At 37.2% G+C, this 15,949-nt stretch overlaps 1 protein-coding gene across 1 annotated transcript in view; it reads right to left on the reverse strand.

Moving 5' to 3' along the window:
- LOC150093573 (tetratricopeptide repeat protein 28-like) overlaps positions 1 to 15,949 on the reverse strand; it is a 462,929-nt gene that overhangs the window by 243,268 nt on the left and 203,712 nt on the right. Inside the window, exon 6 of the mRNA XM_090412721.1 lies at positions 7,191 to 7,633. Within this exon, the coding sequence (XP_090268847.1) occupies positions 7,191 to 7,633 (443 nt within the window). The remainder of the gene's footprint in view (positions 1 to 7,190; positions 7,634 to 15,949) is intronic.

A 15,949-nucleotide genomic window follows, 5' to 3' on the forward strand; every position in this document is an offset into this window, starting at 1 on the left:
TGATTTTCAACTCAGCATCATCAGAGCACAACACACTTGTAAACGCGACAGTGAGTGAGTGAAGCAATATAACTGTAAAAGACAAAAGATCTAAAGTCCTATTTTTTTGGCGCCCTCTAACGAAAAAAAAAAAAAAAAAACAGCAGCTATCCAGGAGTTTTTCTTAGGATAACTGTCTCCCAAATTTTTGGCAAATTAATGCAACCATATTTGTTAAGGTTGGGAGAATTCTTCAAAGCCATTGCTGACTCAAAAAATAATCTTTCAGATCTATAACGACTCCTAAATAGCACATTCATTTTCCTCCATCTAATCCTGTGTGAAAGAGTGTCCAAAGCGTGGTCTGCCAGTCCCGACTTGCCATAGTAATAGTAGCGAATGTATCTTTCATGTTCTTCCAGGCGGATGTTCACTGATCTTCCTGTTTGCCCATAATAGGCCAAGTCACAGTCACAAGGCACTTCATACACTCCTCGGTGTGCTAAAGGGTGAAGTTTATCCTTAGGCGAGCGGATCAGAGTTGCCAGCTTGACATGAAGTTTGAAAGTGGTGCGAAGACCATGTTTCAACAATGCTTTGGCTATCTTTTCCGATGTACCTCTGATATAGGGAATAGAAATGGTCATGTTGTATTCTTGTGTATTGGGGGGCAGAGTAATGGGCTTATGTAGTATTTTATCTATTTTGTAGGGATTGTAGCCGTTGGCTAAGAACGTATGGCGCAGGTATTGGAGTTCAGTGGTCAGAGCTGTATCGTTAGAACAAATGGCTCTGGCTCTGTGTGTAAGTGTTTTTAAAATGCTGTACTGCTGGACTGGATGATGATGTCATTGTTTATGTAGGTATCTTCCTGTGTGTGTAGGCTTTTTGTAAATAGAAAAAGATAGTGATCCATCTGAAAGGCGGGTGACTAATGTGTCAAGAAATGGTAAACAGTTATTTGATTCTTTTTCTACTGTGAAGTGCATTTTGGGGTGGTGGCTGTTTAGGTAGGTGACAAAAGCATCCAAAGTGTCTTGTCCAAGGGGCCAGATGGCAAACACATCATCTACATAGCGTAACCACACTTGTGGCTTGTATGTAGCTGTCATAAGTACTACTTTGTTTTCAAAGTGTTCCATGTAAAAATTTGCTAACGGGGGGGGGGGGGGGGGATCCATAGCAGTACCATTAATCTGTCTGTAGAATTTTCCTCCCCATGTAAAGTAACCTGCATTCATGGTAAATTGAAATAATTCAAAAATATCTGGGAGAAATTTAGACTTGATTAAATGAAGCGTGTCTATAAGTGGTACATTGGTAAATAAGGAGGTGACATCGAAACTGACCATTATGTCTGAATCTTTTAGGATTAGATTTTTAACCAGTGTTTTGAAATGGATTGAATTTTTTACAAAAGTTGAGGAGTTGCCAGTAAGGGGGGCAAGAGATTTGGCTAAATGCCTGGCCAGTTTATATGTGGGACTATCTATGCTATCAACTATGGGGCATAGGGGAATATTAGTTTTGTGGATTTTTGGTAATATATAAATACGGGGTGGTTTAACATGAATTGGTTTTATTTTCCTGATGATTTCTTTGGGCCATGATGTCACTTTTTTTAGTAATTTTCAGACTTTTTTCTTTTGAGACATTGTAGGGTCTCGATGTATAATTTGATATGTGGAACTGTCACATATGAGATCTTGCATCTTTCTGTTATACTCTTCTTTATTCATGATAACTGTTGCATTTCCTTTACCGGCTTTTGTAATAATAATATTTTTATTATTGTATAACTTTTTAGGGCAGTTATTTGCTTATGTGGCATATTGCTTTTTGGAGGCTTAGCCTTGTTTATAATACTTGTCGCACGTTTATTATATAGTCGCACGTTATTGGCCATTGCTGGTAGAAGATCGTGGATACCCCGTTCTACTTTCAACATAATTTCTAGTTTAGGAATCTGTTTGGGCGTGATGGCAAAGTTATGTCCAACACTGAGAGCATTCTTTGCTTCTTCAGTGAGTATTTCCGACGATAGGTTTACGACCACGTGATCTCGTCGAAGTTGCGGTCGGGACTTCGTATGTTGGCGCTGTTGTAGGAGTTCATATTTCTTTAGGTGTTTGCTGTTTACTTTTGTGAATTCTTTTTTTGCTGCAACTTTGGAGATGTGCTGTAGGACAGTCCATATTTCAGGATTTAACATGTTGATTAGTTCTTGTTGTAGAGCTGTGATAGAGCTGTTTAGCTTACTAGCTCTATGCGAGTAGCAGCAATTTGTTCTCGAAGAAGCGCTAAACTCGCCCGTCGATAAATACGATGTGCCTTTGCCGACTGCAACTTTTCTTTGAATTTCAGAAAAGATGAAATGATATCATTGTCGTGGCATCATTTAAGGAAGGCTAACCTGTTCAATTTTCTGGACAATTTCAGTTTCAACTTACCGAACCATCGCGCTTTGTATACAATATCTTCTCCGTGCAGAATCATCAATCTAACAGATAAGCTTAGGTGTTGATGGTATTCATGACTTATTTTTCACGGTATTAACAACACTACGTCAGTTGTGTTGTTAATACCGTGGTTGCATTAATTTGCCAAAAATTTGGGAGACGGTTATCTTAAGAAAAACTCCTGGATAGCTGCTGTTTTTTTTTTTTTTCCCCTGTTAGAGGGCACCAAAAAATAGGACTTTAGATCTTTTGTCTTTTACAATTATATTGTTTCACTCACTCACTGTCGCGTTTACAAGTGTGTTGTGCTCTGATGATGCTGAGTTGAAAATCAGTGAAATATAAGCGTTAATAAAACATCTTTGTGATAAAAGTGTGTGTGGTGTTGTTAATACCGTGAAAAATAAGTCATGAATAACCATCAACACCTAAGCTTATCTGTTATTTTGACCCAATGTCTAGTCCTCTCCTACTTGTAATGTAGTCCATTATTAAGTATCCACCAGGATAATGAATGAACAAGAATGGGGTGGCAATTTGAAACTTAGTTGACGAAACTGTATTCTGTCTTGGCTTAAACCACAAACAAAAATCATAATACAATTTCATCCATGCCAGCTGGCATATCACCCACTCAAACAAAGCCCCACTGTTTTAATCATGCAGCAAAACAATAAAAAGTCAGCTAATGGAACAAACTGACTCTAAACAGAATTGAAGACAGGCCATCAACATGAAAAGTATCAATGAAAAAGAAGTGGAATTTGCAGAAAGAATTAAAGATGTACCATGTCAACAAAACTAGTGTTACCAAAATAAAGAAAACAGGTGAGACACTGCTAAATAATAACTACACAGAAGATATTATGGATCCATCCATATTTTATAGCCAAATATAGAAAGAAACTCGAGATGTTTCTTAAAATGGCAGTGTATATGCCTTTCTATTCATCAATCGTTTTTGTTGCTTTTTTATAAAAGGCAATCAGTGAAGTATGGAGTGAAGTGAGAAGTATGGAGTGTCCCTTAACACATCCATACTTCACAGATAACATTATCCTCATCAGCGCAATGCTGTATACGATCTCTTACTAGTTTCTCAAAAATCTTGACAAATACAGAATAAATACAAACTGGTCCACAGTTTGACACTTCCATTCTACCACCACCTTTATACAAAGGCACTATGTTTTATCCTCCTTCCAATCTTTGGGCACCTTTCCCATAGCTAGACTCTCACTGAAAAGCAAGGTCAGCAGAACTATCAGCTCTTCAGCATATTCCCTTAAAACACATGGCAAAATCCCATCCAGTCCCAGCTTTATTGACATCCAGAGTACTTAGTATTTGAAACACACTCTCTGAAAAATTACAGACAAAAACTTAAACTTATGGGAAACAAATTAAATAACTGGGAATTTAGTGACCATTATTGTCCTACTGATGCTGCAGCAGCACTTATTTGAAATTGATTCTTTTATTGTAATTTATTTTGTGTTCTATTGTTGTTATTATACAGATGCCTAGGATACTTAGGTAAAAATATTACAGCTAATAAATTCATTTCACATAAGTTTAAGTTTCCATCTTTAATTCAAAGTAAGACAGCTTACATACCTATGTTGAAGCACAAACACACTCTCCTAATGCATTTCTAAACATTAAACTCTCCCCATCTCTATAGTAACAAAACTTACCATTCCAAAATGAAATACCAGAATAAAGTGATCATTATGCAGAATTTATGCTTGGTGAGAATATATTGTTGGAGGCAGAGGAAATAAGAGATCTTGGGGTGATAGCGGATAAGGATCTAAAATTTAGGGGACACATCGCCAAAATTGTGAAGACAACACAAAGGCTTCTGGAAATGATGCGGAGGACACTGACATGTAGAAGTACGGAGATTCTTGTTCTTTAGTTAGGCCACACATGAAATATTGTGCCCAGATTTGGTCACCGAGTTTTCAGGATGAAGAGATGTTGGAAAGGGTCCAAAGGTGATTGACCAAGGTAGTTTCTGACCTCTGGAATGTCGAGTATGAGGAAAGATTGAGAAGATGTAATTTGCAGAGTCTGGTGGACAGGAGGAAGAGGAGAGATATGGTAGAGACCTATAAGTTGGTAAGGGGTTGTTACAGGATCAATGCTGAAGAAGTTTCACAGAGAATAGTGGGAGATCAGGGGAGAACTAGAAGTCATCCCTGGAAACTGTACAAAGAGGGTGTGAGTAGGGGAGTGAGAGGCAGGTTTTTTTCGTGCAGAGTTGTGAATGATTGGAATGCCTTGCCTGAGAATGTAGTGTCTGCAAAGAGTTTGAATGCGTTTAAAACATGGTATGATGAGCTGTGTGTGTGATAAAAGGACCTCCCAGATGAGTCTTTGACTCCATGAGGTCTTGGGGTGGTAATAATAATAATAATAATTAAATGATTCTGATATGTCTTCTGCATAGTGGAAGACATAGTGGAATTGTTTAACTATGTCTTCTACATCAATCACTGTATTCCCATTTTTGTCTTACAATATCATTCTTCCACAATCATTTCTCCTCTTATTAGCCACATAGGGAAAGAATTCCTGTAGATGGATTTTCCTTGGATCTCAGAACTAATCTCTTCTCATATTCAAATTTTGCCTTCCCTACCATGCTAGTCACTTTCCTGGCCTGATTCTTTCACTGTTCATGCACATGCTCCCCACCTTTATACTTCTTCCATAACCTTTTCTTCATCTATAGTACCCATTTGATATCATTTATCATCCACTTTATACCAAATACTGTGTTCTCTTTTCACTCAAGATATACAACTTGCCATTGAGGTTAATAAATATTTCTTCACTAGTTCCCATGGTGATATCTTGCCCTTTCCAACCACAGAACTTCCCCAAGCTGATTTCTAAGATTATTATAGCCTTATAATTACACATAAATTCCTTTCTCCTAGATATTTCTGCATGTCTATTCATCTCCCAAATCAAGACTACAGGATCACTCTCTCCAACCAGAGGCAGGGATGTCATCTCCATTACAATCAGATCCTCCAATGCTATGACCAAATCCAAAACTCTTGAACCTCATGTTCCTTCTACTATATGTTGCCTAAGACATTTGTTCCTCAAGAATTCCAGAAATTCCATTCTCTTACTACTATATGCTGTTTCCTCTTCCCAATTTATACTACTGTGGTTAAAATCTCCCATAATGATAATTCATTTTGCACTTGCCAAACTCAACTGCCTAAACATCTTCTGCTCTCCTCCTCTGTGTTCCCTAGCTTATAGCAACATCCCACTAAATATCCTGTCCTGCCTACCTTCACTTCAAACCATATGCACTCAAAACATTAGTGCCATTTTCCCTCAAATCCTCCATCCCAAGAGGGCACATCTAATCACATCATAAGTAATACACCACTACTGCATCTACCCCCTATCCTGCTGAAATGACCTATACCCAGCTACTTCTATCAGTATATCATCTTCCATCAACTATGTTTTACCAAAAATCTTTGGATGGGTTGAGGCTATCAATATCCCAAATTCATCTCCTTTGTTCCTAATACTCCTGGCATTTGTATAAAGAAACATCAGTACATTTTCAGTGCTTTTATTCCTATTATTATTCCCTCCAGACTCTGCATTACACCATACATTCTCCTTTCTCTCAAGTAGCTAAACCAACAAGAAGACAACCCTGTTATCATCCACACAGACAATGCTAGTTTCCCTGCACTAACACTTCACTTACCCAGAGAACAACATTTTCTTCAGATGCCAATGTCCTTCCTCAATCAAACACAATCTGTCTCATACATACAGCTCTCTCTTCTATCCTTAAATGCACTCCAATCATCCAGATAATCTAAGCCTCTCTGTTGACATATTCTTGCTATTATGCCATTCATTATGGATACTCACTTCCTCAATTATTCATTATCATACCTAGATAACATGCTCACTATCCTCTCTCTTACATTCTTTTGCCATAACCTCAAGCATTAACCTCAGATCTCTTGCCACTTGATTCACACCACCACCCAGGTCATTCGTCCAACCATTCCAATCATCTTGTTCACCCTTTCATCTTGCTTAATCAACATAGTCATAGTCATACACTCCATAAATCATTGAATATCCATGCATCACACCTCTAACTGCTCCATTCCTTCCTTGCTCACTCACATTACTCTTTCTCTCCTCTGGCATTCCCACTTACCTGCCTTCCTGTCATCTTTCCATCCCTAGCACCTGCATTATCTTGTCTTCCTCTCATTCCCTCTTCCCCTGGTTCTCCTCTTCTCTTTCCATGACTCTCTAATTCCAGCTCTTATTTGCTTCACATCAGCTAAACCAATCTCCTAATCTCTCTCTCAGTATCTCTCTTTCTCTCTCTCTTTTTCTCTTCTCCAAGCAACCTACTCTCACTTTCCATTTAACCATTCAATAATCCTCATTCTATCTACTACACTCCCTAATGTTATCTCCCTTTCCACATACATCAATTGTGCTGCATTTGCCACTGTTAATCAGGTAGCAAGTGCAGACAACAGTTTTGCTTTTCATGTTTGTTTTTTTTCCCTCACCACAGTATTCAATACTTTCAGTTTTCTGAGTCAGTTTATGTAATTTTTCTTTTTTAAGATGGGGCTTGTGAAACATTAATACAAAATGTTCACATGAATTATACCATGATTTTTCATTCCAAAGGATGTAATTAAATAAATAAAGATGTTAATACATGCAACTTACCTTAGTGCTAAGTGCCATATCTAACTGTTTTTCATGCCACTTTTTGGCTTGATGGTAGTCTCCCATACACCTAGCTGCATGTCCTAAACCAGCATAAGCTCTTGCCTCAATAGTTTTATCACCTAATTCCTGAGCAATATGCAACACATGATTGTGAAATGTAATTGCTTGTTCAAAGTTACGTCGATAGTGATGAGAAGAACCTAAGTTGCTATATGCTCTGGCTTCTTCTACTTTGTTTCCCAAATGCTTTGCTAGCCTCAGATGTTCTAGGTGACACTCAACAGCTTGATCAAAATCACCCATTGCTAAATAAACAGCTCCAACATTTCCAATTTCTCTCGCTTCTTGAAGCCTATCTACAATTTGTCGCACTAACTGTACACACTGTTTATGGCTTGCCAAGGCATTAGGATAGTCACCTATTGCTGTGTATACGTGACCTAAAATTTATAGGAAATAGTGAAAACTTAATTCAAATAACAAAAATAATATAAAAAACTATAAAAAGTCTCTTTTGAATGATAAATATTAAGGACATTTAATAAGAGTAATAATTTGAAATATCTATTTCATAACAGTGATTACTGAACAATATGCTGTACAAATTTCAACATTATCTCATGTTGGATGTTGACATTAAGTGACCTAATTGCACTGTCTATTACTAACATGGTGTTAAATTCTGAATAAGAAGAATTGTACAATTATAGTATCTCATTCAGAGTTTAACATGATCTGCCATTTCTAAAGCAAATTCTTGTTAATCAGAACTAAATAGTAAAATTTTGTCTAATATTGTACTCCACTTAATTGTAAAATAAATTGTAAGATATAAGTAACAACTTTGAATTGTAAGCAGTACTGTTCACAAAAGGGATTAATTCCTAGTAATCTATATGTATGCTGTAAACTATGCATGGGACCTTGGAACTTAATCCCCTTGCTTAGAGTGCCTGCCTAGGGCAAGACACGAGATTCAGAGTATGAGTAACGCATGCAAAAAGATATATCATCCGCTAGAGTCCTATTTGGCACTGCTCGTCATGCGATGTGGCAAGGACTATAGCCGGCACTGAATTTGGCGCTAGTCGTCAAAGAGACATGCACTGTTCACGAAAAGAGAAGAACCAATGGCAGAAGAAAGCACGAGATACAAAACGGAATAGCAGAGCCGAAAACACTCTCTTATCCCTCATCTCTTAACTTTGAGCTCTTGTGCCAGCCCCCATTGCAGCCACCGGGAAGCTCGTGTTCCTGTGTTCCAGTATGCAGATGCCAAAACTCACAGAGACCTCTAAGGTGATAGCCTATGGAATGATGTCTTGTAGTCAGAAAATATGCACTCCTGTCATAGCCAAGGCAGATAAGGAACTGCAGAGCCATGCTGTATGTTACTGACGAAAACTCGATGTCCACCTGTGGTATGCGGTACAGTCTCCAATATAAAGGTCTATGGAAAACAGGAAGGAGGAACTGCCATCCCAGATATAGAGCTGAGAAGGAAAGTATGACTTCAGTCCCGGTAAGAAATTCTTTGTCTTCACATTTTGGAATCATAAAGAAGGGACATGTGTAATCTTAATAAGGGTTCATGTCGAACGAATGCAAGAGTTTAATATTTGTTCCAAGGAAAAGTGGCTTAGTAATTTCTTTGTTCCTCGAGAACAGATTGTGATATCTTAATTAGTTCCTTGAGAAAGTGTAAGCTCATAGAAATGTGTGAATTGAGATAATGTTAGTTCCTTGAGAACATGTTGAAGGTTTAGTAAAATTTATTTGGAATAACGAATTTTAGAGTAAAGGACTTCAGGAATTTTGTTGTAGAGTAGGGAAGGAGCTGAAATTAATTTGCATGTTCAAGTTGAGCAACATTTTGTATGTATATGAGTTTATGTTTCATCTCAGTTGATTGAAATATGTGTTCTATTAGTGTGAACAAAGTATGATCCTGAGATAATCTGCTAAGTAGTCAGATATTTTAATGAAGTTTGAGTTGTGTTGTTCTGAAGGAAATTGCTTAACCTAGATAATTAGATGTGAATTAAGATCTCATATTGTGCATAATTTTCATGTTTTAGTATAATAAACGTTTTGTGTTAATTTAAAGTATGTGCTTGCCTAACTTAATTTCATCTTCACCACTCATAAAAAGTTTGAATCTAAGCGAGAACCCAATTTATTAGTATAAGACCACGACTGTAATGTGTTTAAGGATAGAAATAAATTTATAGTAAGTCTTTAAAGTAATAGTGGTATTGTGTTCACTGATCATTGATTCCTGGATATTACGCTTTCAATTATCTAGACGCAGGGTGGCGCAGTACAAATTTTCTCTGTGTCGAAATAGGAATCAATTATCAGGAGAATAGAAGGGCTGGGTCATCCATAAGAATACCTCCTTTTATTCGTATTCAAAATATAATATCACTATAATAAGAAGTAGGTCACAGATGTATTAAGAACTGCATGGTAGAGAATTGACAGATGATAACAACTGAGTGTAAAGGATAAGAAAAGATATAAGACACAACATAATAAAATATATAGGTAGGAATAAATTATAATGAGCAAGAGCAACCCCCCCCCCAGATATAACAATGGTAGTGGTATAAAAATTAAAGTTAAAATAATGCATCCAAATCAGAGAGAGAGCGAGAGAGGGAAGGGGGGATATTGTCATCTGTCATCTCAGGAAAAATAACTTTGATTTTTAGTTCATGAAATCCATTGTAGCATTTCACAATTCAATCAATTTAATTCAAAGTGAATCAGTCAATGATAAAAATAAATAAATAATATTGTGCAGAGTTGTGAATGATTGGAATGCCTTGCCTGAGAGTGTGGTGTCTGAAAGGAGTTTGAGTGTGTTTAAGACACGGTATGATGAGCTGTGTGTGTGTGTGTGTGTGTGTGTGTGTGTGTGTGTGTGTGTGTGTGTGTGATAAAAGGACCTCCCAGATGAATCTTTGACTCCAATGAGGTCTTGGGGTAATAATAATAATAATTTAAAAAAGATTAGAGTAGAAGCACTGTCCACTCAGCTAACAACATAACTGGGATGGATAATGTCATACTTTGTCAAAAGGAGGGTAATAAAGCATTAGTACTTCATGAAAAAAGCACTTTTCGGTGCGTAAGCATTGCGTCACATTCATGTTAATAACCCAGGTGTGCTTTCGAAATGCATACTCCTTTGAGCCATTCGAAAAGATGTAAAGAGGGCACAGCAAGTCAAATTCTTAGCTTTCTAATATTTTTAAACCGCTGAGAAGGCGGGGCAGGGTGAGCTAAAATTTTGAGCTCACTCGGCACCTAGCATCTGTGATTGGTTATTGTGTCAACCAATCCAATTGAACATTGTCACTTGTCATGAGTTGAGAGCTTTTTTTTTATCCGATGTATCTTATAAACAGTTGTTACACATGTTTTTTGGAACTGAAAATTTGAAAGTGGATGTTAGGAGAAAAATGCTAATTATTTTTTCTTTTGCTTGTGCAGTATAGCATCTGTTGAGGATGCAAAGAGATGCTGAAAGAGGATGTGAGCATGTGTAGGCAGGAAAGGAATGGGATGACCAGAGATCAAGAGGAAACAGTTGGAATTGAAAAGGGTTTTAAAATGAAGAAGCAGAAAGGGAAATGGCCCCAGTCGAGCATGGAGAGATCACATCGAGTGAGTGGTATCAGTGGAACTAGCTGTAGATCCAGAAATGAGCTGTTGTGTTTGTAGACAAATGCTAGAAGTATAAGAAACAAGGCAGATGAAATGGTTGCATTAATTGCATCTGTTCACCCAAAGATTGTCAGAATAAGTGAGGCATGGTTGGAAGAGGATGACATCCACAGGAATAGAGATGGAAGAGTATGATGTGTTTCGTGAGGACAGAAGGGGTAAAAAGGGAGGGGGAGTGCGACTGATGATAGAGAAAGAGTTATATCCATATAAAGTAGAGATGCAAGAGGGAAATAGTGCCAGTGGTTTTGAGGCAGTATGGTGTGAGACAGAGGTGAATGGAATCAAATACTTGGTGGGATGTTGTTATAGACCAGGTAATGTGGATGGTGGTGATAATGAAATGTACCATCAAATTAGCCAAGAAAATAAGAAAAGGGTGATTTTATTATGGGTGATTTTAATTATGGCAATATAGACTGAAATGATGAGATAGCAATTGGAAGTAAAGAAAATGAGTTTCTTGAGTTTTTGAGGGATAAACACCTCAGACAGTATGTAACAAAGGGGACATGAGGATTGAGGGGCTTGGATTTGGTCATCTCATCAGAGGATGTAATTATAAATGAGGTGTCAAATCATCCACCAATTGGTGAGATTGACCATGAGGTGATTACCTGGGTGGTTGCCAGCAGTGTGAGGACCTCTGTGAGAAAAGGATATATGTGGAACTACAAGGGGCAGGGTGATTATGAAGAGCTCAGGAGACAGCTTGCGGGTGTAGCGTGGAATGAGGAGTTAGCTGGAAAAGAGATCAATGCAGCTTGGGGGATTTTCAAAAACTGTTTAGTAGATGCAATGTCTAAATGTATTCCAAGGGTGAGAAGGTTAAATAAGGTGGGCGTGAGATGGATGAATAAAGAGATTAAGCATGCGATACAGAGAAAAAGGGCATTGTGGAGGCAGCATAAGAGAAGTGGAAATAACCAATTCCATGAAGACTACAAAGACCAGGCAAGGCAAGTGACTTGGTTGGTGAGGGTAGTTAAAGAGAGGTATGAACAGCAGTTGGCTAATGAAGCCAAAAAGAATCCTAAGGAGTTCTTTCGATATGTAGCCAGCAAAAGAAAGAATAATTATGGAAGGATGGCACTGATTGGAGAAAATGGTATAAGCACAGCCGATGCAGAATGTGTGGTGGAGATACTTAATGAGCAGTTCATAAAGTTCTTTCAATCTTGTGAATGTGACTTCATGGAGGTATTGAGAGCAGCTGATGATGGGGGAGGAGAGACAGACTGTAGGTGAGCAAGAGGTTTATGGGGAGTTAAGTAAACTAGATGTTAATAAGGCTGTGGGACATGATAATATATCACAACGTATTCTGAAAGAATGTGCCAGGGAGATGACACCTGCCTTGACATATTTTTTAATGAGTCTTGCACTCGGTCAAGTTCCTAAGGAGTGGAAAGAGGGCAAGATTGTGCCACTTCATAAAGGAGGTGATAGAACTCAAGCATCAAACTATAGGCCTATCTGTGTGTCAGGTGTTGTGGTTAAGTTGTTGGAGAAGCTTGTGAGAACTAGGATCCAGAGTTGGGTTGATAACAATAGTATTATCTTTGATGGACAGCATGGATTTGCTAAAGGGAGGTCATGTTTTAGTAATCTACTTACTTATTGCAATAAAGTGACTGCTTCCTTGGACAGTGGAAAAGGATACACAGTAATATACTTGGATTTTGCAAAGGCTTTTGATAGGGTACCTCATGATAGGTTGACAGTCAACCTAGAGCAGATGGGGTTGGATATTAAATTGGTGCACTGGATTGGAGACTGGCTATCTGATAGGTATCAACAAGTTGTGTATGGGGGAGTGATATCCAGGAAAAGGAAAGTCACTAGTGGAGTGCCTAAGGGGTCTGTTTTAGGGCTATTACTGTTTAACTTGTATATTAATGATATTGGTGAAGATTTGGATGGAGATGTTCAGTTGTTTGCAGATGATGCAAAGTTGGAACGAACCATGAAGTGTAGTGAAGATGTTGTGGCCTTACAGGAAGACTTGAATAGATTGAGTGATTGGGCACGGAAATAGGGATGCGAGTTCAATGTTGCAAAATGTAAGGTTTTAAAATCTGGAAAACAAAAAAGATGGGATGTGGAATTTATGCTTGGTGAGAATATATTGTTGGAGGTGGAGGAAATAAGAGATCTGGGAGTGATAGTGGATAAGAATCTAAAATTTAGGGGACACATCGCCAAAATTGTGAAGACAACACAAGGGCTTCTGGGAATGATGCGGAGGACACTGACGTCCTCTGCATCATTCCCAGGTAGGGAGATTCTTGTTACGTTGTATAAGGCTTTGATTAAAACACACATGGACTACTGTGCCCAGATTTGGTCACTGGGTTTTCAGAAGGATGAAGAGCTGTTAGAAAGGGTCCAAAGGAGACTGACTAAGGTAGTTTCTGACATCTGGAATGTCGAGTATGAGGAAAGATTGAGAAGATATGCAGAATCTGGTGGACAGGAGGAAGAGGGGAGATATGATAGAGACCTACAAGTTGGTAAGGGGTTGTTATAGGATCAATGCTGGAGAAGTTTTACAGACAATAGTGAGAGATCAGGAGGGAACTAGAGGTCATCCATGGAAACTGTATAAAGAGGGTGTGAGTAGGGGAGTGAGAGGCAGGTTTTTTTCTTGCAGAGTTATGAATGATTGGAATGCCTTGCTTGAGAATGTGGTGTCTGCAAAGAGTTTGAATGTGTTTAAAACATTGTATGATGAGCTGTGTGTGTGATAAAAGGACCTCCCAGATGAGTCTTTTGACTCCATGAGTCTTGGGGTGGTAATAATAATAATAATAGAGACATTTTTATTCTAGTCTTCGGAAACAACAGACAGTAAAAAATATATATTCCGGAATAAAAATGAATATTCTGTGTATTATAAGACGTTGTTGATCTACAACAAAATACCAGCATATGTGAGATTGATAAGACACAAGAACCGCTGATACTAAAAAAAAAAAAAAAACTAACGAATTTAGGATTCCCAAAAGTGTGGATAATTCCAATAATGATCAAATGTTATGTATACTGAGTCTCAGTAAACGAAATAAAATTCTTGGAGAATGAAGCGAAATATACACAAACCAGAGAAATACACATAACATGTGCAACAAATTTTACGAGAAGATTTGCTGATCCATCACGCCATATTTATTTCTGCAATGCTCTCTTTCTCTTCATAAGTTTTTTTTTTTAATTATCATCATGCGTATCAAGGATTTAGGACTAGCATGGCCTGTTCCGGCCTTAGAAGTCATCATCGAATTATTTAAGAGGACGTCCTGGTTTTCTTTTTCCTAATGGCTTGTACTTTAAGGCTTGTTTTGGTAATCTTTCTGTTTTCATTCTTTGAACGTGTTCCATTCATTTATGTTTATATTTTTTAATTTTTTCTATTACTGGTTCTTGGTTTAATTCTTTCATAATTTCTTCATTTCTTTTGTGATCAAATAAGGTTTTGCAGTTTTTCTCATAAACTTCATTTCTGCAGTTGTTAATCTTTGTTTGTCTTTTTTGTTTTATTGTCCAGATTTTGCTTCCATACATTAAGACTGGTAGGGCTAATGTATTGTATACTTTTAGTAATTTGAGTAATTTAGTAATTTTTTAATTATGCCATCATAAATTCACTTATTCATGTTTAAAATTTATAGGATCGTGCTATTTGCTCTACCCAGCAACTTATAGGACACACATATATCACAAATGATAATTATTAATTATTCTTTACCATTAATGAAAGTGTTTCTACTCACACTTATTCTTTCCTATTCTCACACGTCTTATAAATGATGGTTCACATATTTTCATCTTTGAGTATTTCAAATATACCAACCAAATATAGCATTCTCCTTCATTGTTGTTATCTAATAAATCCTAAAGCAAACCAATTGTTTCCCTACTGCAGAAGTATTTAAAGTTATCTTGCAATTAATTGCATTGGACAAATTAAGATGAGCGCTGATGCACTATGCACTCTCAAACTTTCATACATCGATAAAAATGCAATCATATGGTCATGCGCGTCTGCAGGGGGCGGGGAAAACGGGGAACTCCCCTCGGGATCGAGTAAAAAATTCCATAAATTATAATCGTAAAAGTGATTGAGATATGTACCTTACACCCTCGACCATGGGACACTTTTCTGTCTTAAAATGTTATTATGGGTTGGCCTGGTTCAGCCTACGGCGGGGTAGCCATAGAACACGTGTTTTATTGCAGCAATAAAGCACATGTTCCTGTTTTGGGTTCATTTTTTCTGATTTGTGGCCAGTGACCGGTTAGTTTGTCCTCTGTGTCTAGTGAGTTACTGAATGAAGTGTGAATTGTAAATTTATAGTGAAACAAATTTAAACAGAAAAATACATTTTTAAAAAGTATAATTTAATCTTATTTTACTTATTAGTTTTATGATTTTTTTCACTTTTAAACTGAAATAATTTAATTTAGGATTATTAATTAGTTGATTTTTAATAAAATTTGCAGTCAATTTTTTATATATGAAATTGATCTAAAAACTATTAATTCTGAATATCTTTTTTTTCCCAAGAATTAAAGATTATTAAAATGATGCAAAATGAAAATAATGTATTTATAGTTTACATTGACAAATAATGACATCCAAAAAAAGCTAAAAGACATTTATTAACGTAATTATTTAATTAAATCAATAATTATAAAAATTTATTGATGTAATTATTTGTCTCCAAGCTCCACCCCCCCCCCCCCAGAAAAGGACGGTTGCAGTGCGGGTTGCATAACTCACATGACAGCACACCCAACCGAAATGAGCACGTGACGCCATTGATGTATGTATATATATATACACACACGAGGGTTGTCTGAAAAGTTCTCGGCCTCGACCAAAGATGGCAACACTATCGGCAAGACTTTTTTTTTTCTAAGTTGGTATATCTGTCATAAGCATCCATTTGAAATTGCAAGTCATTCTATCAAGTAGTTTGTTTTATACAGCTGTCTGAAGCAAAAGTGTTGTCTGTATCCCT

Source organism: Typopeltis vanoorti, chromosome 23 (genome assembly GCF_054136105.1).
Source record: "Typopeltis vanoorti isolate ZY-2024b chromosome 23, IOZ_Tvanoo_1.0, whole genome shotgun sequence".
Taxonomy (NCBI): Eukaryota; Metazoa; Arthropoda; class Arachnida; order Uropygi; family Thelyphonidae; genus Typopeltis; species Typopeltis vanoorti.